Source organism: Carcharhinus amblyrhynchos, chromosome 27 (assembly GCF_965287045.1).
Source record: "Carcharhinus amblyrhynchos chromosome 27, sCarAmb.v2.hapA, whole genome shotgun sequence".
Lineage (NCBI taxonomy): Eukaryota > Metazoa > Chordata > Chondrichthyes > Carcharhiniformes > Carcharhinidae > Carcharhinus > Carcharhinus amblyrhynchos.
The window spans coordinates 4,744,032-4,770,265 of record NC_137350.1 but is presented as its reverse complement, the minus strand read 5'-3'; the positions used below and the strand labels follow the sequence as shown (position 1 = coordinate 4,770,265).

The 26,234-nt window shown below is 42.5% G+C and overlaps 1 protein-coding gene across 4 annotated transcripts in view; it reads right to left on the bottom strand.

Moving 5' to 3' along the window:
- The window catches only part of ddx42 (DEAD (Asp-Glu-Ala-Asp) box helicase 42), a 67,953-nt gene that overhangs the window by 41,368 nt on the left and 351 nt on the right, over positions 1 to 26,234 (bottom strand). The window contains exons 2-5 of one of the 4 annotated variants that reach the window (XM_080213805.1): positions 23,041 to 23,125; positions 10,357 to 10,584; positions 5,356 to 5,515; positions 3,315 to 3,376 (exon numbers count right to left, since the gene is read on the bottom strand). In XM_080213805.1, the coding sequence (XP_080069931.1) occupies positions 3,315 to 3,376; positions 5,356 to 5,515; positions 10,357 to 10,577 (443 nt within the window). In that variant the 5' untranslated portion in view covers positions 10,578 to 10,584; positions 23,041 to 23,125. Of the gene's footprint in view, positions 1 to 3,314; positions 3,377 to 5,355; positions 5,516 to 10,356; positions 10,585 to 23,040; positions 23,258 to 26,234 lie in introns of those variants that run through there. The other 3 variants (XM_080213804.1, XM_080213803.1, XM_080213806.1) reach the window with 3 other exon arrangements.

Genomic DNA, 26,234 nt, shown 5'->3' with positions numbered 1-26,234 from the left:
TTCATTTCCAAATCAGAGCGGAAGTTCAATTACAGTGGAGCTGAACCCCGAGTGCCAAATTTAGCACAGCTTTGTTCTCTGTGCTGATGCTGACTCGGTACTGAGTCAAGACAGCTTCAGCCTAGTTCATTGCAGAAACCTTGCATCTGACAGATGTATGGACATGTCTGCCTGATTAGCCTGGTCCTACTCAGGCCTGGCTTGAGCACTCCTTTCTTCAATCAATCATACTATTCTTGTTAGATGGGATTCACTCTGAATTATTCATGCATCCACACCTCTCAAATTTACCATATTAAAATGCCCCCTCCCTCAGCAATGAAGTAATGCAACTAAACGTGCAAGGTGACAAACAACCTAATCCTGCAAAATATATGTTTTGAAACTCTTGTGAAAACATTTAAATCCTATTTAGTGTATTCTGTACTAAATTCCACACTGGACAAAATTTTCTCACAATTATACCCTTAATATCTTTTTTCTAAGTTCCTGTCAGTGTGTTTGATAGTGAAGCCAAACATTCTTTGTTTAGCCATCTTATTGCATGGCAGAGCAGGCTCATGGGGCCAAATGACCTATTTCTGCTCCTAGTTCTAATGTTTAAATATCTCAGGAAGTTTTATTTCCATTTTCTGATATTCTACAGTATTCCTTTTGATATATTATAGATGAAGAGGCTTACAGATCCATTATGGCCACATTGGAGGCCATTCTGCCTCTCGAGTCCACACCAGCTCTCTGCAGAGCAACTCTGCCTGTCTCATTCTGCTCAAGTGCTGATCCAATTTCCTTCTGAAATCATTAATTGTCTCCAAATCCACTACCTTCAGCAACGGGTTCCAGGTCTTTACCACTTGCAGAGCACAAAAGGTCCTCTTCAAATTCCATCTTATGTCTCTTGCTCTAGTCCTCGTAAAATCATATAATGTGAACATCATTTCTTTGTCTACCTTCTCTAAACCTTGTCTAAGCAAATGCATCTCTATCAACGTTCGTCTCAATCTCCTTTACTCTACAGAGAACAAGCCCAGTTTCTGCAATCCAATGCTAAAGCCCCTCTTACCTGACCATTGGGATAAATCTGCTAAACACATATCATAGCCTTCCTAAAGTGTGGTGACTAGAACTGGATGCAATGCCCCAGTCATGGCACAGCCAGAATGTGTCATCATACCTGTTTCTTTGTGAAGTGTAAGATTCCACATGATTTACCAATTACTCTCTCAATATATTCTGCCACCTTCAGAGACCTAGGCACATAAATTCCCCTGCTTCTCTGTTCCTCAACAGTCTTTAGAATTGTGCTGTTAAGTTTATACTGCCTCTCTCTCCTTTCTGCAAAAGTGGATCACCTCACACTTTTCTAAATTAAATTCACACTTTTCTGTATTAAATTCTATCTGCCATATGTCTCATTCAGCTAGATTTTTATGTCCTGTTGCAGTAAGTAGGAATTGTCACATTTTGCCTTGGCTCCAAATGATCAGACAGATCGTGACAATTTACTCTAGTATTCTAATGTGTGCAAGTCATATATATCAAGACAGAGTGGACTGAGCATTCACCATTAGGCAGCATCATGGGGAGGCAAAGGCCTAGTGGTATTATTGCTAGATTATTAATCCAGAAACTCAGCTAATGTTCTGGAGACCTGGGTTTGAATCCCGTCACAGCAAATAGTGGAATTTAAATTCAATAAAAGAAATCTGGAATTAAGAGTCTACTGGTGATCATGAAATCATTGTTGATTGTCAGAAAAACTCATCTGGTTCACTAATGTCCTTTAATGAAGGCAATCTGCTGTCCTTATTAGGTCATAGAATCATAGAACCCTACAGGGCAGAAAGGGGCCCTTCGGCCCATCGAGTCTGCACCGAACACAATCCCACCTAGGCCCCACCCCCATATCCCTAGATATTATACCCACTAATCTCTCTAACCTATGCATCCCTGGACACTAAGGGGCAATTTCTTAGCATGGCCAATCAACCTAACCTGCACATCTTTGGTCTATATGTGACTCTAGAGCCACAGCAATGTGGTTAACTCTAAACTGCCCCCTGAAATGGCCTCAGTTGTATCAATTCCTCATTGTGGGTCAACCAATAGCACATGGACCCAAGAAGGCAGCTCACCATCACCTTCTCAAGGACAAGCACCTTCTCTAAGGATGGGCAATAAATGTTGGCCAGCCAGCAATGCCATATCCCACAAATGAATTAAAAACAAAGTAAATATTCCTCCAGCCTAGAAAAACATGCATTTATTTTGAGCTGTTTTCTGCCTTAAGCCATTTAAAAAAATCCAAGCTGACATTGATCCTCCTATACCATGAGTCACAATGTTAACCAACATTATTTGTCTGTACTCATGGATTACCACCAATTCTATGACTCGGAGCTAACCCTTTTTCCTTTGGGGCGGCATGAATACAAGGAACATGTGATAAACCTATACAAATTCATCATGTCACCTTGTATTAGCCATCAGTCTCTGCACAACCTACTTGCAACCTAAATAAAGGTGCTCTATAAAAGAACTGTACTGAAAGCACTAAGGAAATGCTTTCAGTACAGTTCTTGTTTTATAGAGTAAAATAGATTCACAGGTTTTCATTAGAATTTCTGCAAAGCCTTACCAAGATCCTCAAATCAAGTTCTCTTCCTGCCTTGGCCTCTCGGATGAGACCTGAAGCAGAATATATCGTATTGACTCCATTGGAGCAGTAAAATGTGTCTGCAGATCACGCTCACTGAATCTATTAAATTTTCATCAATTTAACTCAGTTGCATTCTCAAAGGTGATCTAGCACCGATACCTCCCTACTGACTACTACCTGTACCTTTCCTGAGGTTTCTCGATTCTCAGTGGAAGGATACCTTGCATTATTTGACATTACATTGCATAGAATGTTTTGAAACTTCGATGTCAAAAAATTGGAACTATTTGCTTCTTTTTTTGGATTTTTGCGAAAACTATTCAAAATTTCAAAGGCAAATCACGGGCAGCTCTCATTCCTCCAATCACCTTTTTTAAGATGCAGCAAAAGATTCCCTTCGCCTCTATTGTTTTCTGTTCCAAAAACTGAGACATTTTATGAAGCTTTTTGTTTGATTATCTAGATATCAATCGTGTGGCCATTTAATGGGATGAGATTGGACTGAAAGAGAATTGGTAATTTTATTTTGCTTTCGCAAATAAGAAGGCTAAGGCATATTTGTTTGGACTGATAGGTGAATCAAAATGCACAGCTAACTTAACAATGTAATTACAAATGAGCTTGTGAGAAACTAAAGAGTAGAAATGGTTCTTACTTTGCATTTTTCTTCTCAAACTCCTTTTCATCAAGTCTTCTTATATCTTTTGCTGCCTGGTCCTAGAAAAAAAGTGTTCGTGAACACAATGAAAATCAAAACATCCTGACAGTGAACAGTTCTGGCAAATGACATGAATTAATCGGCTGCATGACTGATACGCCTGTGAATTTTATTCCACTTGAACAAAGCTGGCTGATTCCTGCTTTAAATTCTGCTGTACCCAATTATTCTGACCAAATATCTCACCCACGCAGTGGTGTGAACCTCCTTAGGTAGCTACGATGCCACGGATGCGGGTTGCTGCTTGCTACCAAGTGGATGTGCTTCATGTGACATTAACAGCTACTTAACCATGGGAATAGCAATTTCCACAACTCCACGTTCACACTTTTCACTGGAGGATAATGGTGAGGCTGGATGTGGTGTTTCACCTGAGATCGTCGAACTTCGCAAAGAGAAGGTGAACACAACATGACCTGCAAGGCTGTTGTTACTTTAGTCACCCAGAAAATTTTCTACAACAAAACAAAAAACACTGGAAAATCTGAACTTTCTATCCATTCGCTCAAGTCCTATTTTATTTCTAATCTTTTCATTCTTTATCCCTGCTTCAAGCCACTAGGTTGAAACAAATGGGCAACTCTCCTAACATCTGAAGATCAGAAACATGATCACAAATATACCTGAGGAGGGCCAACAATGGGAACTGTTAGAAACTATCATTAGAAGATGAGATGTTGCAGATCAAAGAGTCAGTACCCTTCACAGCAAGCAGCATGGAGGAGTGATGTATCCTATTAACCCCAGGAAAACTTGAACAACCCTTTTCCTGATTTACGGAGCCCAAGTGTAAAGAAACAAAATGATAACTGACATCTGTGTCTAGTTAAGAGGCCAGGACTTCGGCCAATGTTTTACATTCAGCACTCAGGAGTGTATTTGGTGATCAGGTGGAGATAAACTTGTGTCCAACTTGTGTACGAGGTTCAGCTGGAGTGGAAAAAATCCAAACAAATGCATTATTTGTGTCTGAAACTTGAATTGCAGAAATTAACCTTGGTAGGAGCACGTCTGAACATACAGTGCAGAATGAGGCCATTCAGCCCACTGAATCTGCTCCGATCACAATCCCACCAAGGTCTTATTCCCATAACGCCACATATTTACCTTGTTAATCCCCCTGATACTACGGGCAATTTAGCATAGCCAATCAACCTGACCTGCATATCTCTGGCCTATGAGAGGAAACAGGAGCACCTGGAGGAAACCCACACAGACAGAATGTGCAAACTCCACACAGACAGTGACCTGAGGCCAGAATTGAACCCGGGTCCCTGGAGCTGAGGCAGCAGTGCTAACCACTGTGCTACTGTGCCACTCACAGCGCTGCTGTGAGCACTGTGAGAAGGACACGGCACTGTCCGCAACTTTATGGACTTGATTGGCTAGCCAGCATACCCTTTTGGAGAGGTAAACTACCACTCTGGATATGGTGCCAGGACATCTTTGGGGGAGATCATATGCCTTTTTGGAGAAGCAAGGTGTCCTTCACGAGGGGTCGAGTGCCCTTTGGGATTACTATAGGTAGGTATGAATGTCCATAAAAAGTGCATAAACACTGAGGGGGTGGTGATGCTGGTGGGCTGTTTCACGTTTTTGTTTTCAAAACCAGCTTTGATAGTGCCAGTGGATACTGTCCCGGTATCCCCTACACTTGCTCTGGGGTCACCCAGCCCATAATCCATGCAATAAAAATCTGACATCAAGTCAGACGTTTTTAAACATCAGGTTCATAGAACCAAAAATTCTCCTGACTCTGCACCCAATACAAGGCCTACATTTTCTCTTGTCAATCCTTCATGTGCAAACACTAATGTTGAAATCAATGAAATACTAAACCAGAAGTTGCAACAGCAAATAGGAGTTTGTGGGATGAGTTTTGCGCTGGATGGTGAGTTAGTGCTCAGAATGTATTGTGAATACACTGTGAAGGACTGCCACCCTGAGACAAAACAAAAATGGAAAACACAAACATTACCTCCACTTCGGCCATGTATGCATCCAATGGATCCTCCTCACTGTCTTCAGAGTCATCAGCCTTAGAAGCAAACTGTTGCCTGGTTGGAGAATTTTCTGCGGGGATGTAAGGCAAGTCGACATTTGCTGAACTGTCATCTTCATCGTCATCTTCAAAGTACCTAAAAAATGCAATTCTATTGTGAAGGTTTTTGTGTAGTTGGAAACAGCAGCAATGACAGTTTAAATAGAATGCTCTTCCATCCAAGGATCTTTTTATAAACACAGCAATATAGTCAGATAGAAAGAATTTTTTAAAAAAACATTGTCAGTTGATATGTATTCACATTAGACGGGGAAGAGGACACACCTTATATCTCAAGGCATTCTGTTTATATTTGAAAAATAGGTTTTGTTTCGCAGAATTTAATTTGTAATCTTACTCATAACTGAGCACAATATAGATAGTGTACTCATGCAAAGGATTTGACCACTGTTTCTTCTGAACAAGATAGAATTTAGTAAAGTTTTCAATTAAGACAAGTCTTTGAAATTAAGTCATTTTTCCTAATAAAATTCTAAGCTCTTCTAAATCAGAGTGAAACATTACGAAAATAATTCAATTCCCAAATGGCGGGGCAGGCTCGAAGGACTAGATGGCCTACTCCTGCTCCTATTTCTTATTTTCTTATGTTCTTATTATGTTCTTACATAGCAGTGAATTGTTGTTACGCAAGAGAATACTTAATTACAAGAGCACATGAGACCCTAAAAGAAATTAACACTAATGCAGCCCATTGCTTTCCCATACATGAAATGCACTGCAGTCATCTCTTACTTCGAGGATCCCTATATAAGATTGCTCCTCCCCATTGCAAGGCTATCAAGGAGAAATGCAACAGTGTGCACTATCACATCATGCAAGAGTAATAACATAAGAACATAAGAAATAGGAGCAGGAGTAGGCCATCTAGCCCTTCAAGCCTGCCCCGCCATTCAATAAGATCATGGCTGATCTGTCGTGGCTCAGTTCCACTTTCCCGCCCTCTCCCCATAACCCTTAATCCTCTCTCTTATCAAAAACCCATCAACCCGCGTCTTAAAAATATTTAGCGAGGTAGCCTCCACCACTTCAACGGGCAGAGAATTCCAGAGATTCACCACCCTTTGAGTGAAGAAGTTCCTCCTCAACTCTGTTCTAAACCGCCCCCCCCCTTTATCTTGAGGCTGTGCCCCCTAGTCCTACTGTCTTTTTTGAGCGGGAAGAGTCTCTCCACCTCTATCCTATCCATCCCATTCATCATCTTATACGTCTCAATGAGATCTCCCCTCATTCTTCTAAACTCTAACGAGTACAAGCCTAGTTTATTCAGCCTCTCCTCATAGCTCAACCCCCTCAACTCCAGTATCAGCCTAGTAAACCTCCTCTGCACTCCCTCCAAGGCCAAAATATCTTTGCGCAGGTGCGGCGCCCAAAACTGCACACAGTACTCCAGCTGCGGCCTCACCAATGCCCTATACAGCTGCAGCAAGACCTCCCTACTTTTATATTCAATCCCCCTCGCTATGAAGGCCAGCATCCCATTCGCCTTCCTGACCACCTGCTGCACCTGCAAGCTGGGTTTTTGCGACTCATGCACAAGGACCCCGCGGTCCCTCTGCACCGTCGCCTGCTGCAGTTTTTCGCCACGTAAGTAATAGTCCTTCCTACCATTATTCCTACCAAAGTGGACCACCTCACACTTGCCAACATTAAATTCTATTTGCCATTTCAGGACTCGGCTGCTCCACATGATCAGACAGTGCATTTATCCAATAAGCCAATCAGAATACGGCAGATTTATTTTAGCTTCCCTAAAGAGTGGGACTTTTAAAGAAGATATTGTTTTTGTTTGTCAGAAATAATGATGGAATCCTCTGCCCTCTCTAGTGGCATGTTGGGAGGCAGGAGGGCAGCAAGAGAGCAGCTTACTGCCTCCACCTTGATTGAGCCCAGGTTGAAAGGTTTATAACTGGCCTGCCTACACTGCTGTCAATTTATGCTTTCAACATAGAAAATAGAAGAAGAGGCCATTCAGCCCTTCAAGTCTGCTTATTCTGACCATGGCAGGTCATTGAATTCAATATCCTGACTCCCCCTTCCCCCATATCCCTCGATCCTTTTAACTCTGAGTAATATCAAATTCCTTCTTGAAATCAGACAATGTTTCAGCCTCAATTATTTTATGTGATAGTGAATTCCAGACATTCACCAGCTTTTGGGTGAAGAAATTTCTCCTCAGTTCCAAAAGGTTTACCCGTTATCCTCAAACTATGACCCCTAGCTCTGGACTCCCCTACCATCGGGAACATTCTTTCTGAATCTAGTGTGCCTAATCTTGTTAGAATTTTATAAATTTCTCTGAGATCCCCTGTCACTCTTCTAAACTCTGGTGAATACAATCCTAACCAATTTAGTCTCTCCTCATATGATAGACCTGCCAACCCAGGAATCAGCCTGCTAAACCTTTGCCATACTGTCTCTGTAACAAGGACATCCTCCCTCACTCAGTTAAGAACACTAGTTGTCCTAGCTAGCAAAAACATTTCCCTCCAATTTCAACATGTAAATAATACTCAGATCTATCCTTCTATGGTCCAAAATGGATGGCTTCACACTTACCAATATGCCACTTTTTTAATGACTCATTTCATCTAGCAATGTCTCTTTGCAATTTTGAATACTGTGTGCAGTTTTGGTGCCTCCTTATTTGAGGAAGGGTAAAACAGCACACAATACTCCAGGTGTGGCCTCACCAATGTCCTACATAATTGCAACAAAACATCTCTATTCCTATACTCAAATCCTCTCGCTATGAAGGCCAACATACCAGTTGCCTTCTTTACTGCCTGCTGTACCTGCACGCTTACTGATACACAAGGACACCAAGGTCTCGCTGAGTATCCAACTCTTTCAATTTACATCCATTCAAATAATAATCTGCCCTCCTATTATTGCTAACAAAGTGGATAATTTTACATTGATCCACATTATACCGCAACTGCCACACAGACGCCCACTCACTCAGCCTGTTCAAATGACATTGAAGCATCTCTGCATCCTCCTCACAGCTCATCCTCCCACCCAACTTCCCCTAGTTGCCACACTCAGGCATCTGTTCAAGTCAATGTACCTAACTAGCATGTCTTTCAGAATGTGGGAGGAAACCCGAGTACCCAGAGGAAACCCACGCAGACAGGGGGAGAACACGCAACCTCCACACAGATAGTGACCCAAACCAGGAATTGAGCACAGATCCTTGGTGCTGTGAAGCAACAGTGCTAACCACTGTGCTACCACGCCACCATAAATCTTAAATCTATCTAAAATTCTCCAAAAGACTATGCAGGACCTTCTTGAACTTAATATGATCCCTTTAGTTTACCTAAACCTCCTGTTGACCTCCCTTCATCTGAGCACGACCCATGCTTCCAAATTAAAGCATTTCCTTTATGATTGGACCTCTATAATTAACTTTGGGATCATAAATTGCAGTATAAATCTCATCCACTTTGAGTTCAATACTTAATCTGCTATGTCAGTTTGATTTCTCTTCTTCATGTCCTTTCCAAAATTCAGGATATCCGCACTACAAAAAAGTGACTAGCTGCACACATTATTTCAGCTGGGACTGGACCAGTGCTAAGTGTTCATTGTTGCCTCCTTGAGGGAAGGTGAGTTTAGGCTGAAAGGGCCCAGGCAGATGGGTGAGCAAGTGGGTGGGTGTGTGACAACGAGAACCTTAAGACTGGGAGTGGGCATTCACACACACACCCTGCCTTCCTCTCCAAAAATCTATCCACAAAGCAGGCCAGGAAAGGAGAAAAACCAAGGGTGAAAGACACCCTGCTACTGACCCACACTTCCCTATGAATTCTGGTGGCACACACTCAGCTGTTGAGTGCGTGCCGCCAGGTGTGAATGCAAGGTCAGGGTCATTTAGAACCAATGCCTTAGTTCAACCCTGATCGCCTGGCGACCAGGACATGGAATCTACTCGAGGTCTGTTGCATAAGCAAAAAGACAAAGGAGTTTTATTGGTTAACTCCGCTGTGTGGCGCTTTTTAATGGTCAGTTTATTCATTTATTGTTTGCACATTAAGAAATTTATATTTAATGTTCTGCCAAATCTCTTCTTGCCAAAATTTGCTCATCAACCCCTTGAGCGAGAAAAGAATTGAAACATGGTTTCGCCCCTCCCACGCAAAAAAAAGATGGACAGGCCTTGTAGTCTTTTACCATTCACTTTATATTCCCACTGTTTATTCTCCTTGTATCAGTTCACATTAAACAACATTTGCTATCAGTTTCAATCCCCAATGTATCCAAATTACTCTGGAATTGATTTATTCCCTATTGTGTCTTTCAAGGATGCTTCCATTTCACATCAGCAAAATGCACCAAGCACACAATTCCTATGGTATTAGAAATAGATAAACATCTGTTTATAAAAATATTTGAAGACACGGCTGCAGGATTCTAGCTCGCCTTTTGATTTATTCTCAAATGTCAATGATAAGGCCAGCAGTGATCAATAAAATCAGACAATACAGAAACTTTATGTTTAACAAAGACTATTTAAATTAATTTGAAACTATCCGCAATTATTTTAAAGTTAAACTGTAGCCAATTCATGCATCAAAATCGTCAGCTGTTGTGACCCACTCAATTTCAATCTGTAAGAAACATTTTGCTTGCAGCAGCCCACAACAGAAGAAGGAACTGCACTAAAGTCAACAAAGTTGGGCTTCAATGGAAATGTCAAAACAAAGACAGACACATAAGATTCTTGGAAGACAAAGATATTAAACGAGTTCAGAACAAATGTGGGTAAATGGAATGAAGATACAGATCACCCATGATTTAATTGAATGGAACAGGGTCAAGGGCCTGAAATAGCCTCCTCCTGTACACATAGATGGTGAGGTTATTCTCTTTATAATTTTTCCGTGACTCATGAACAGCTAATTCTACAACACTCACGCATTTTCTTCATCGAAGTTTGGGCGTTTAGAGCCCACTTTATAGAAACAAGGTGTTTGAGCAGGCTGTGTTTTTCCATAGCCTCCCGAAGGGCCCAGTGGACCGAATACCGAGTGTGATGCCTTCGGGAGTTTTGGCTCTTCCTTCTTCCCAGGTGTAATGGCAAAGCCACCAAAACCAAATCCCCTCTTCGCTCCACCGCCTCCTTTATTCCAGTTCATTTTTCAGCTGTATAAACATAAACCAAGTGTTACTGGTGGTCTCTAAATCACGTTCATCTTGAAACTTCATTTTACAAACAATGACAGACAGGAAAAGATCCTCCAGTCCTTCACAATAAGAAAGTCTTTTGAATTAAAAAGAGAAATGAAAAAGAAAATGCCAGCCCAAAAACATAAACTACACTAATAGAATCAGAGATTATATCAGCAGTCAGCAAGGTGTCTGAGAACCATCAGTTGGTTACATAGTTCAGACAGGACAGCCAGCAGTCAAATTAATATTCACGTAAAATATATTGCAAGTGAAATACTTTATGAAGTTATTAACGGTACTTGTAGGATCAAAGGCTAATATATTAAACTTTCTTGGTTAGCAGCAATATGGTTTTCAGCGGTTTGCTCTGATTCTCAGTTCAGATGAGGTGAAAAATGAGAGGGCCCTGCCTCCTAGTTATCCCACCGATGGGTTTGCTGCCCGCGCCCACTTATTGGTAAGTGGCTGATTTCTGCTCTCGATGAAGATTTGGGTGAGAAAGTGCGCCAATGTTCCCTTTAAGCTGCAAAGTAAACAAGAAATTCCCACGCAGAAATTTCCGACAAACATAAATTGGTCATTACCCCAGCAGTGTGGCTGGCCTAAGAAATTTAAAGGGTCTCATGCACTTAAAATGAATGGCCGCACACAACAAATAACATCAGAGGAAACAACAGGCTGTTTATATATAAATGATTCAGAAGAAAATGTATCTGGTTTGGTTAGTAAGTTTACGGATGACATAAAGATTGGTGGATTTGCGGATAATGATGAACACCATCAGAGGATACAGCAGGATATAGATTGGTTGGAGGCTTGGGCAGAGAGATGGCAGGTGGAATTTAATCCAGACAAATGTGAGGTAATGCATTTTGGAAGGTCTAGTAAAGATAGAAAACATACAGTAATGGCAAGACCCTTAAGAGTATTGATAGGCAGAGGGATCGGGATGTACAGGTACACAGGCCACTGAAAGTGGCAATGCAGGTGGAGAAGGTTGTCAAAAAGGCATACTGCATGCTTGCCTTCATCGGCTGGGGCACTGAGTTTAAAAATTGGCAAGTCATGTTGCAGCTTTACAGGACCTTGGTCAGGCTGTATTTAGAATACAGTGTTTAATTCTGGTCGCCACACTACCAGAAGGATGTGGAGGTTTTGGAGAGGTACAGTGAAGATTTACCAGGATGTTGCCTGGCACGGAGGGCATTATCTATGAGAAGAGGTTGGAGAAACTTGGTTTGTTCTTACTGGAATGATGGAGGTTGAGAGACGACCTGATAGAAGTCTACAAGATTATGAGGGGCATGGATAGAGTGGATAGTCAGAAGCTTTTTCCCAGGGTAAAAAAGAGTCAGTAATTAAGGGGAATAGGTTTAACGTATGGGTTTAAAGGAGACGTACGAGGCTAATTTTTATGTGCAGAGGGTGGTGGGTGTCTGGAACTCACTGCAGGGGGAGGTCGTGGAAGCAGATGCGATAAAGAGTTTTAAGGGGCATCTGGACAAATACATGAATAGGACAGGAATAAAGGGATTTGGTCCCTGGAAGGATAGGTGGTTTTAGTTCAGTCAGGCAGCACGGTCGATGCAGGCTTGAAGGGCCAAAGGGCCTGTTCCTGTGCTGTAATTTTCTTTGTTTTTTGTTCACCCAAATAAGAGACTAAGAAGGGGCTCCAGGTTGTTTGATATCTTCACAAGAACATAGGTAAGCATGTGATATGAAGCTCTATATGGGGACTATCACACTACCCTACAGTGGAGGATAGGGAATACAATTCCTTGCAGTTAGCACCTCATATTCCACCATAACCATCCCTGGATATACCCTGTCCCACTGGCAGGACAGACCCAGCAGAGGTGGCGGCACAGTGGGATAGAGTTGGGAGGTAGTTGCCTTGAGAGTCCTTAACATCGACTCCAGAACCCATGAAGTCTCATGGCTTCAGGTTAAACAAAGAAACCTCTTATTGGTCATGTAATGTCCCCCTTTGGCTGTGAATCAGTACTCCTCCATATTGAACAACACTTGGAGGAAGCACTCAAGGTGGCAAGGGCACAAAATATATGCTGGATGGGGGATTTCCACATCCACCACCAACAGTGGCTCAGCTGCAGTATTACTGATCCAGCTGGTTGGGTCCTAAAGGATATAACTGCTAGACTGGGTCTGCAGCAGGTGGTGAAGATGGTTAGAGTGTCTCTTATTGGTGATGGTCATTGTCTGGAATTTGTGTGGCATGAATGTTACTTACTACTTGTCAGCCCAAACCTGGATACTGTCCAGACCTTGTTGCATTTGAACATCAACTGCTTCAGTATCTGAGCAGTTGCAATTGTACAATTTTCAGCACCAATCAGCAGCGAACGTCCTCACTTCTGAAATAATGACGGAGAGAAGATCATTGTTGAAACAGCTGAAGATTGTTGGGCCTAGGGAAGGTACCAATTAGAGGAAAGAACAAACTTTACCTCACGCTTACCAATTTGCCGGCTGCAAATGCATTTGTCCATGACAGTTATCGGTAAGAGTGACCACTGCACAGTCCTTGCGCATCAACATGATAAAGGTTATTCACAATGTGAAGACGGGATTTTGTCTCCACAAGGACTGTGTGGTATCACTCTTATCAATATTGTCATGGACAGGCATCTGCAGCCGGCAGATTGGTAAGGATGAGGTAAAGCTTGTTTTTCCCTCTTGTTGGTTCCTTCCCTAGGCCCAACAATCTTCAGCTGCCTTAGCAATGATCTTGTCTCCATCATAAAGTCAGAAGTTGGGATGTTCGCCAATGATTGCTCAACGTTCAGCACCTTTTGCGGCTCCTCAGATACTGAAGCAGTCCATATTCAAATGCAACAAGGTCTGGACAACATCCAGGCTTGGGCTGACAAGTGATAGGTAACATCCGTGCCACACAAATGTCAGGCAATGACCATCACCAATAAGAGAAACTCTAACCACTGCCCCTTAACATTCAATGGTGTAACCATCACTGAATCCCCCACTGTCAACATCCTTGGGGTTACCATTGACAAGAAACTCAACTGGACGCACCACATAAACACAGTAGCTACAAGAGCAGATCAGAGGCTATGAATACTGCGGCGAGTAACTCACCTCCTGACTCCATAAAGCCTATCCACCATCCACAAGGCACAAGTCAGGAGTGTGATGGAATACTCCCCATTTGCTTTGCCTGGATGGGTGCAGCTCCAACAACACTCAAGAAGCTGGACACCATCAGGACAAAGGAGCCCGCTTGATTGGCACCACAGCTACAAACATTCAATTCCTCCACCACAGTAGCTGCAGTGTGTAGTATCTACAAGATTCTCTGCAGCAATTCACCAAAGGTCCTTAGACAGCATCTTCCAAACCCATGACCACTTCCATCTAGAAGGACAAGAGCAACAGATACATGGGAACATCACCATTTGCAAGTTCCCTTCCAAGCCACTCACCAACCTGACTTGGAAATTCATCGCCGTTCCTTCACAGTCGCTGGGTCAAAATCCTGGGATACCTTCCCTAACAGCATTGTCGATCAACCCACAGAACATGGACTGCAGTGATTCAGGGAGGCAGCTCACCATCACCTTCTCAAGGGCAGCTAGGGATGGGCACTAAATGCTGGCCAGCCAGTGACGCCCATATCCCACAAATTAATAAAAAGGGCAGAGATCTGAAAAAAAGTGCTGAGTACTTCAAGCATTTCCTGTTTTTATTTCATGATTTCCAGCACCCAAACATGTAGCTTTTGTAGCAAGAGGTAATACAGTATGTCACTTTTATTCTCCAGTAGACAAGCCTCACAGCCTTCTTATGACTGAATGAAAGAGCTTGACTAGAATATCTACTAGGTACCTGAGAAATTTCATATTGCCCGGCACAGTTACTGATTCAGAGAATATCAGGTGCTGAGAACTTAATTAGAACTGATCTCGTTACCTGAGCCACATGCGAATTGATATAGCTTAAGCATCTTAGGGAAATGAACACAACTGATGAGTGGTCTTGGAAGGTAAGGTTCAATTAAAAGACAAGAAACAATACAGTTGTAATGGGCTTCATCTGAACCAGACTAGAATTTTAAGCTGGTAAATGGAAAAGGTTCAGGTGGAAGATAATAAAACCAGAATATTATTTAAATAGGGACTGCAGAATGCAATTCCACAGAGGACTCTGGGTGTCCTCGTATATGACTCACAGAAAGTCAGCATGCAGAGGTACAAGCAATGTTGGCCTTTATTGCAAAGGCAATGGAGTATACAAGTTGGGAAGTCTTCTTATAGGCCATTGGTGAGACCAGCAACACAGTGTAGAGCAGTTCAGAAGCTGATTCCTTGAAGGGATTGTCTTAGGAGAAAAGGTTGAGCCAATAACTCATTAGGAGTTCAGAATAATCTTACTGAAACATAAAAGATTCTGACGCGGCTTGACCACACAAACAGTGGATTAGACAGACTTTTGATCTACAATGGTGAAGGGCAAACAGGAAAGGGGAGTTCAGTCTCTATCAGATCAGCTATGACCTTTTGAATGGTCTACTGCTCCTCCTTATATTGTTGTGTGAGATGAACAATGTTTGATTTAATGAGTATTGAGCTTGGTTAGACAGTCGGATAGTGTGTGAACATTAATCTAAGTCAAGTTCAATCATGCATTTAATTGGAAAAAAACAAAACTGTCACTAAATTCTAAATTTGAGATGGCTGATTTCAATAGAATGACAAACTGAGAAAATCTGTTAACGAAGAATTCATCAAAACATCAGTAACTGGTGTTCAAAACAGAATTTAAAAGAAACCAGTTTCTAACCATAGTGCGCAAGACCACTACTTGTCCATTCAGATACATACAAAGAACAACAAAGGGTGACAAAACAAATAGCAAGAGCTACAGAATGTGAATATTGAAAGAAACTTGCAAATGATACAAGAATATAAAAACAAAAGCAGACCATGCAGCCTGTGGAGCCTGCTCCAACATTTAATGCAATCATGGCAGATCATCAGCCCTAATCCCACTTTCCCACCTGTTCCACATATATCTTGATTCACTGAGATAGTCCCAGCTTTATACGTACTCAATAAAGAAGCATCTGCAACTTTCTGGAATTCAAAATTCCAAAGACTAAAAACTCTCCGAGTGAATAAATTTCTCCTCATCTCAGCCCTAAATGGTCAATCTTTATCCTGAGACTGTGTCCCCATGCAGGAAAAACCTCAACATCAAGCCTCTTAAACCCCTTCAGGATCTTGTATGTTTCAAAAGATCACACCTCAGTCTTCTGAAGTCTAGGGACTATAGTCAGTATTTTACAACTGCATTGTGCCCTTTTTCGGGTCGTAATGGCCGTAAAGCGAATACATGATTGTCACGACCGGTGCCATTTTACAGCCCCAGGATTTCGAGTGCGGTCAGCCTTTCGCCGGAAATGGGCAAGCAGCTGAATAATTTACTTAAAACCGCGGAAATGCTCTTTTACTCCAGATTAGTGAGCCTGGTGCTCAATTTTCGGGACTCACTTGCCTTTATGGCCTTGGGACTAGATGTTCTCTCCAGCAAGGAGTAGACATGCTCCCCATGAGTAGGGAGCAGTTCTGTTGGCCTCGCCAGTGGAACTGGAGACCTTTAAGAGCCCCCCACAGGGAGGCCAAGGGCAAGTTGGAGTTGGCCCCTGGATAGTGCCAGTGTCATCCTGGCATCTTGGCACTGCCAGCCTGGCACCTGGTCAATACCCATCAGGCAGTGCCAGGAAGTGGGGACATGGAGCCATGGCTAATTGAGGGAAGGTCCTGCTGCCACTCTGCACGATCAGAGGAGGGTAGGGGGAACAGGATGGTGGGTCCGCAATCAGTGAGGAAAGGAAGGGGTCTGTGATCGGTCTGGGTGAAAGGGCTGCATCTTGGGCTGTGGGCCCCCATGGGGAGGGTGGGGGGGTGGGGTATATTGGAGACAACCTGCAGTAACAGGGTTCTGACTGCGCTCTTTGTTTGTCAGATCCCTGTTACTGCTAGCGCATGTATGTGGCATCAGAGGCATGTGGTGGTCCTAAAAACACGTCCAAAAAACAGACCTGGAAGTCATCCAATTCCACACCTGCCTAGCACAGACTGAAAGTGGTAGAATTATGGCCTATGGGCCTAATTTACGCAGCCTACTATCATGGGACAATCTTCTCAACTCAGGAACCAGTCTGATGAACCCTCCCTACACCACTTAGAAAATTACAGCTCAGGAACAGGCCTTTTGGCACTTCTTGTCTGTGCCGAACCATTTTTTGCCTAGTCCCACTGACCTGCACTTGAACCATATCCCTCCACACCCCTCTCATCCATGAACCCGTCCAAGTTTTTCTTAAATGTTAAAAGTGACCCTGCATTTACCACTTTATCCAACAGCTCATTCCACACTCCCACCACTCTCTGCGTGAAGAATCCCCCCCTAATATTTCCTTCAAACTTTTCTCCTTTCACCCTTAACCCATGCCCTCTGGTTTTTTTCTCCCCTAGTCTCAGTGGAAAAAGCCTGTTTGCATTCACTCTATCTATACCCATCAAAATCTTATACACCTCTATTAAATCTCCCCTCATTCTTCTAAACTCCAGGGAATAAAGTCCTAATCTATTCAATCTCTCTCTGTAACTCAGCTTCTCAAGTCCCGGCAACATCCTTGTGAACCTTCCCTGCACTCTTTCAACCTTATTTACATCCTTCCTGTAGCTATGTGACCCAAACTGTACACAATACTCTAAATTCGGCCTCACCAATGTCTTATATAACCTTACCATAACTCCAACTTTTATACTCGATACTCTAATTTATAAAGGCCAATGTACCAAAAGCACTCTTTACGACCCTATCCACCTGTGACGTCACTTTTAGGGAATTCTGTACCTGTATTCCCAGATCCCTCTGTTCAACTGCACTCTTCAGAGTCCTACCATTTACCCTGTACGTTCTACTTTGGTTTGTCCTTCCAAAGTGCAATACCTCACACTTGTCTGCGTTAAATTCCATTTGCCACTTTTCTAGTTGGTCCAAGTCGCTCTGCAAGCTTTGAAAGCCTTCCTCACTGTCCACTACACCTCCAATCTTTGCGTCATCAGCAAATTTGCTGATCCAATTTACCACATTATCATCCAGATCATTGATATAGATGACAAACAACAACGGACCCAACACCGATCCCTGCTGCACTCCACAAGTCACAGGCCTCCACTCAGAGAAGCAATCCTCCACAACCACTCTCTGGCTTCTTCCATTGAGCCAGTGTCTAATCCAATTTACAACATCCCCATCTATACCTAGCGACTGAACCTTTCTAAGTAACCTCCCATGAGGGACCTTGTCAAAGGCCTTGCTGAAATCCAGGTAGACGACATCCACCGCCTTCCCTTCATCCACTTTCCTGGTGACCTCCTCGAAAAACTCTAATAGATTGGTCAAACATGACCTACCACGTACAAAGCCACATTGACTCTCCCTAATAAGTCCATGTCTATCCAAATATTTGTAGATCCTATCCCTTATCACACCTTCCAATAACTTCCCAACCACCGACGTCAAACTTACTGGCCTGTAATTTCCCGGATTTCTTTGGAACCTTTTTTAAACAACGGAACAACATGAGTCACCCTCCAATCATCTGGCACCTCCCCCATGAATATTGACATTTTAATATGTCTGCCAGGGCCCCTGCAAGTTCAACACTAGCATCCCTCAAGGTCTTACACTGGAATATGGAGATCAAAACTGCACACAGTATTCCAAGAGTGGTCTCATCAAAACCCTGTTCAATTATTCTCCAGTCCTTTGTAACAACTTGAACTTGTCACTTTCCTTCCTAATAGTTTGCTATACCCTCCATGCAAACTGTCAGTGTACCCAAGTCCCTCTGAACATCAATATTTATTTCTTTCGTGCCTTTTGAAATGTATCTTGCTTTTCAATTCTTATGACCAAAGTGAATAATCTCATGCATCCCAACACCATACTGCATTTGTCATCATGTTGCTATTTAAACTTGTCTATTTCTCTTTGCAGCTGTGTCCTTTTCATATTTTACAATCTGAGCTTTGTGTCAAGAGCAAGCTTAGGTACATTACGCTCCAGTCTCTTTGTCTAATTATTGATTATTAATGAATATGGATTGTAAATAGCCAAGATCACAGCACTGATCCTTGTGACACTCCATTCGACAAGTTGAAAATCACCCATTTATCGGTAGGTAGGTAAATTGTGAAAAGAACGTAAAGAGGCTACAAAAGGACACAGATTGGTTAAGTGAGTGGGAAAAAATCTGGCAATAGGAGTATAACGTGGGAAAATTTGGCAAGACGAATAAAAAGCATATTATCTAAAAGCATGGGGGAATACAGAACTCTTGAGGTGCAGAAGGATCTGGATGTCAAAAAATAAAATGTTATTGTTTACTGTGAAGGGAATTAATTCCAAAATTAGGGAAGTTATGTTTCAATTGCACAGGGCATTGGTGAGACCACAAGTGGAGTACTGTGCACAGTATTGGTCTTTTTATTTAAGAAAAGATGTTAATGTGTTAGAAGGAGTTCAGAGAATGTTTACCAGACTAATACCAGGAATGGGTGGGTTGTCTTATGAGGAAAGGTTGGAAAAGGTTAGATGCATATCCAGTACAGTTTAGAAGAGTAAGAGGGAGCTTGATTGAAACATTTAAGATCCTGAGGGATACTGACGGTGTAGATGTGGAGAGGATGTTTCCTGTTGTGGGAGAATTCAGAATGAGGGGTCACTGTTTAAAAAAAAAGTCACTCATATTAAACAGAGATGAGGAAAATGTATTTTCTCTCAGAGGGTTGAGTCTTTAAAGCTCTCTTCCTGAAAAGGCAGTGGAAGCAGAGTATTTTGAATATTTGTAAGACAGAACTTGATAGATTCTTGATAAATGAAGGAGTGAAATGTTATCGGGGTAGGCAGGAATGTGGGGATGAAAGTACAGTCTGATCAGCCATGATCTTACTGAATGGCCCGACAGGCTCGAAAGACTCAGTGACCTACTCCTGTCCCTAGTTTGTACATCCCTACTCGCTGTGTTCTGTTTGTTAACCAACCTTTCTTCCTTGCTAACATATTACCCTAACTCCACAAGCCCTTATCTTGCAAAATGAACTTTCGTATGGTACTTAACGGAAGTCCTTTGGAAATTAAAACTAGAGGAAAACTGCAGAAAGCTGCAACACAAAGGGACCTGGGGGTACTTGTGCACAAAACACAGAAAGCTAGCACACTGGTACAGCAGGTAATCAGGAAGGCTAATAGATTGTTGGCCCTATGAGCTTTGGTCCCTTTATTTAAGGGAAAATATTTTATTAGAAACATTTCAGAGAACATTCACTCAGATGATCCCTGTCTTATGAGGGACTCTACTCATCGGCACTTAGAAGAACGAGAGGTGATCTCATTGAAACATATTGGATTCTTAAGGGGCTAGACAGGATAAATGCCTAGATGACGTTCCCCTCAAGACAGAGTTTAGGACCAGAGGGTGTATTCTCAGATTAAAGTAGCGCCAATTTAAGACACAGATTAAAAGAAATTTCTTCGCTCAGAGGGTTGAGAGTCTTTGGAACTCCTTGCCACAGAGAGCTGTGGTGAAGACTCCTTGTGTATCTTTAAGGCTGTGAGAGATAGATTTTTGATCAGAAAGAGAATCAAGTGTTATGGGGAAAGGGCAGGAAAGCAGACATGAGAAATGTCGGATTGGGCATGATCCTATTGAATGGTGGAGCAGGCTCGAGGGGCCAAACAGTCTACTCCTGTTCCTATTTCTTATGGTCTTATGCATCCGCGCTGGTTCCCTTTCTTGTACCCTATTAAGATGTACTCTCAAAGAACACTGAAATATCAAATGTGATTTTCACACTTTGTCTGAATGTACAGTGATTTTCGCAGTGCATTAAGGCTTCCTTAAAAGATTCCAGCATTTTCCCAATGGCTGATGTCAAGCTAACTACATGTCCCTATTTTCTCCCCCAACTTTCTTAAATTGTGGAATTACATTTGCTAATTCCAATCCACTGGGACCATTTGAGAATCAATAGAGCTCTGGAAAATCATAACCACCATTACAGAATCACAGAATCCCGACAATGCAGAAGGAGTTCATTCAGCCCATCGGGTCTGTACCGACCACAATCCCACCCAGGCCCAATTCTCGCAACCCTACATATTTACCGTACTAAACCGCTTGACATTATGGTCAACTTAGCATGGCCAATCAACCTAACCCATACATCTTTGGACTGTGGGAAGAAACTGGAGCACCCAGAGGAAACCCATGCAGACATGCAAAAATGTGCAAACTCCACAAACACAGTGACCCGAGGTTGGAATTGAAGCTGGGTCCTGACGCTGTGGGAGAGCAGTGCTAACCATTGTGTCACCATCCCGCCATCCCTTTTAGTACCCAATGATGTAGTCCATCAGGACCTTGGGAGCTGTTGGATCTGTTCCATATCTCTGCCATCACCTCATTCTCCATAAGTTTATCCTGTGTCTATCTATAGGGAACTTTATAGTTTACTTTAGCTACTCTCCTCCTTTCTATACAGTAGTAAAAGCTCTCATCCGAATCGTTTACTCAGTTTATCTTTTCCCTTTTCATGAACAATTTGATGGCCCTTTTCTGGTTTCCAAAACATTCCGATATTGTCCTTAACTTCCATAGAAAGCCCTGTATGGATATTTCTGGCCTAATTCTTGTTTTCTAATAGAATGTATTATTGTTGAACAGATTAAATTGTTTCCTTAAATATTTCCTCATGTTTAATTTATCACCATACCATTCAGTCTATTTAACTTATCAACTATAGCCACCTTTCCCTCAAATCTATAAAATTGGCTTTTTAAATTTGAGATTCTTGTTTTATCACTTTCAAACTTATAGTTGAATTCCGTTGTATTATAATCACTTTATCCCAATGGATCTTTTACTATGAGATTTCCAATCAACCCTGCCTCATTGCACAATCCAAAATAATGTGACATACCACTTGTCCTGCCATGTCCATCTAACCATTTATCTAATTACTTAACTAAATTAGTAATGGTAAATTCAAATATTAGCACAGCACAGTTTCTTTGCTTGGAGACAAAAGAACACTTACCAGCGACTGGAGGGAAAAAAACGAAAAGCAAATCCTCTTACCCTCTGCACCAAGTTCCCAATTCAGCACTCAGTTACCAGATCACTACACGCTGATTGCTCTGTGCAATAGCAAACACTACTTATATACAGCTTATGAAAATGTCAAAATCAACACAAAATATTTACACTTGTATTTAAAAGCAAGCGATCAGAAATAATCTGGCCTTTTTGAAAATGTGTAATGGTGTTCTAAGTGAAAAGAAAGATGATAGCAGACATTTTAAATTGTTACTTTGCAACAAGAAGGTGGCACAGTGGTTATTGCTGCTTCACAGTGCCAGGGACCCAGGCTCAATTCCAGACTTGGGTGACTGTGTGGAGTTTGCACATTCTCCCATATCTGCGTGGGTTTCCTCCAGGTACTCCGGTTTCCTCCCACAGACTAAAGATGTGCAGGTTAGGTGGTTTGGCCATGCTAAATTGTCCCTTAAAATCCCAACATGTGTAGGTTAGGGGGGTTACTGGGGTAAACATTTGGGTTATGGGGATAGGGCAGTGAGGTGGGCCAGGGTAAGATGTCCTCCTGTGCTTCGGGATTCTACGAACAATGGTCAGTACAGGTGACAGACTCTCCAAGGACGCTGATTTTGAATCAGGATGGGGACTCAACAAAATAATTTGAGCAAAATTACAGTATTGAAGACAATAATGGCCCTAAGCAGTGACAAATCTTCCAGATGGCTTACATCTGAGGGTTTGGGTAGATGAGGACATTTTTGATGCTCAATATTAATCTTCCAAAGTTCTCTTGATTCAGAAACTGTTCCTTCAGATGACAAATCAGTCTGCTAGTTAATCAGAGAATTTTAAACCTACTAGCATAATATCTGTTGTCAGGAAATTACTACAGTCAATAAATTGATCAAGTTATTCCTTTGAGACTGTTACTACAAGCAAATAGAGCTGAAGGTAATGATTGATTTGTTTGGAAATTAACTGAGCGGCAGATGACAGAAAGTAGAAATAGTGGGTAGATACTCTAATTGGCAGGATGTGATTCTGTGAAAACTTGTACTGGGCTTCAATTGTGCTTACTAATTATTTACATGATGGGATACACAGCCACATAGTCAAGCTTGCTTATGACCCAGTGATAAGCTGCACTGTAAGCAATAGAAAGTGGAGCATAAACTTAAAAGAAATATTGACAGATTATGGGCAAAACTGTGATAAATGGATTTCAGTGCAGGCAAATGTAATATCACCACACTGAATCTAAAAAGAATAGAGCAACTTGCCTTTCAAATGATGAAAAGTTGGAGATAATGAAGGCAAATCGTGTGCACTGTTGCTGGACTCAGAAGTTTGAATTCAAGTCCCACTCTGGAATAAGTACAAAAATCAAGTTGACATTTGATGGGGAGTACTGTAATGTTGGACGTGCTCTATTTCAGATGAGACATGAAACTCAAGTGTCATTTGCTGTTGCAGGTGGACGTAAAAGCAGCCATGGCACTATTTTGAGGAAAAACAGGGCAGTTATTCCCCAGTGTCCAAGCCGATACTTACGCCTTATAACAACATCACAAATGCAGATTATCTGTTTATTCTCACACTCTGGTTCATAACAGCACTCAGTGTACAAATTGGCTGCCGCATTTCCTAAATTGCAACAGTTTATTGCTACAATTTTAAAGTATTTCTTTGGCTGTAAAGCACTTCAGAAAGCCTAGTTTTCATACAGCAAGTTCCCATAAACAGGAATGTGATAATGACAGGATAAATTATGTTTCTGGTGTTGATTGAGGGATAGATTTTGGTTCGTAGAAGAACTTCCCTGCTTTTCTTCAAAATAGTGCTACGGAAAGAACGCATTTCCTTGTTTCACTCCGAAATGTCCGCCTTTAACTTTTGGTCAGTCTGCTATCCTGAACTAGTGGAAATTGTTTCTCTCGATCCTTGCTGTTCCCTTTAATGACTTAAAAACAATCACTGCTTTGTGTTTGTAATTCCAAGGAATGCATTTCTAGTTTGCATAATCATCCCTCGTAATTTAACCCTGGAAACCAGGTACTCTGGTAAACCTGTGCTGCAATTCCTTGAAGACCAAATAGCCTCTCTATAGTGTATTGTCCCCAGCTGAATACAGTACGAGAGCTTGCATAGCTGCAACATGACTTTTACCAAATAGTACTCGAAATATAAAGGGCAACTTTCCAAAAGCATTTATAATTATTTTCTTTGCTCATATTTTAAAGATCCAGCCACATAGATCCCCAAATTACTTCAGACTCAAAAAAAACTTGGATTTATACAATGTCACAAATACAAATGCCAATGTTGATAAAAAGTTTTAGAAGTTTATTTATTAATGTCACAAGTCAGCTTACATTAACACTGCAATAAAATTACTGTGAAAATCCCCAAGTCACACACTCCGGCACCTGTTCGGGTACACTGAGGGAGAATTTTTAATGGTAAATGCACCTCACTGGCATCTAACTTTTGGACTGTGGGAGGAAAACCACACAGACATAGGGTGAATGTGCAGACTCTGCATAGACAGTGACCCAAGACGGGAATCAAACTCAGGTCCCTGGCACTGTGAGACAGCAGTGCTAATCACTGTGCCATTCCAGGATGATCACTGTCAAACCCAGAAGAAAGTTATATCCCTTTTAAGATGGTTAATAAAATGCTTCACAAAACAACATTCCTGTTAGTCTGCTTTCAAGATGGCCAGTGATTAGCACTCACAGGCCAGGGACCCGAGTTTGATTCCCAGCTAGGGTCACGCCGTCTGTGCGGAGTCTGCACATTCTCTGTGTCTGCATGAATTTCCTCCGGGTGCTCCAGTTTCCTCCCAGAGCCCGAAAGATGCGCTGATTGAGTGCACTGATTATGCAACATTCCCCCTCAGTGTACCCAAACAGACACTGGCGTGTGGTGACCAGGGGATTTTCACAGTAACTTCATTGCAGTGTTAATTTAAACCTACTTGTGACACTAATAAATAAACTTAAAAAAACTTTTAAAATATACCAAATAAGGAAACAAGTGGACACGGACTACATCTGAGAGTAGTTAAACTGGTACACAGGAAGATGGTTGTGGAGGGTCAGGCATTTCAGCTCCAAGACAACTCTGCAGGAGTCCCTCAGGGTGGTATCCAAGGCCCAACAATCTTCAGCTGCTTCAGTGACCGCCCCCCTGCCATCATAGGTCTGAAGTGGGAATCTTTGCCAATGATTGCACAATGTTCAGCACCATTTGGGACTCCTCAGGTACTGAAGCAGTCCATATTCAAGTGCAACAAGATCTGGATAATATCCAGGCTTGGGCTGACAAGTGGCAAGTAACATTCGCGCCACACAAATGTCAGGCAATGACCATCTCCAACGAGAAACGCTCTAACCACTGCTGTTTGACATTCAATGGTGTAACTATCAATGAATCCTCCACTGTCAGTGGGGTTACCATTGATCAGAAACGCAACTGAACGCACAACATAAACACACTGGCTACAAGAGCAGGTCAGAGACTAGGAATATTGTGGCGAGTAACTCACCTTCTTACTCCCCAAAGCCTACCCACCATTGACAAGGCACAAGTGTGATGGAATACTCCTCACTTGCCTGGATGGGTACAGCTCCAACAATGCTCAAGAAACTTGACACCAACCAGGTTAAAGCAGCCCACTTGATTGGCACCGCATCTACAAACATCGACCCTCCACCACCAACACTCAGGAGCAGCAGTGTGTACTATCTACAGGATGCACTGAAACAATTCATCAAGGATCCTTAGCCAGCACCTTCCAAACCCTCAACCACTTCCATCGAGAAGGACAAGGGCAGCATATACATGGGAAGACCACCCTTCCAAGCCACTCACCATCCTGACTTGGAAATATATTGCCATTTCTTTGCAATCGCTGGGTCAAAATCCTGGAATCCTCCCCTAATGGCATTGTGGGTCAACCCACAGAACATGGACTACAGCAATTCCAGAAAGTAGCTCACTATCACCTTCCCAAGGGCAACTAGGGATGGGCAATAAATGCTGGCCAGCCAGTGACTTCCATGAACCACAAATGAATAAAAAATAACTAATCAAAACAAAGCTTTTCATCAGAGTTCCATCTCCAAAAGTTTCCAATCCACAACACGAACCCATCTCCCTCTGCAGATGGACCAGTGCCACTGTCTTGGGCTGTGGGTGGCTGCCTGCACCCAGCATTTCTGTGGCCATAGGGGGCAGACAGTGCCAGCCAGAAAAGGCTGGGAATCGGGATTCAACTGCTGGCCTTCCCAATCCTGCAAACAAACTTGAGTCCTCAACGCCCCCCGCCCCCTACGGAGACCTGCACCGGGTACAGGAGAGGGGGGGGAATCCAGGCTCAGGATCAGAATGGCGGGGGAGGAGGGAAGCGTTCCAGGCCCGGGGGCAGAGCGGGGAGAGGGGGTGATCCAGGCCCGGGGCTAGAGCAGAG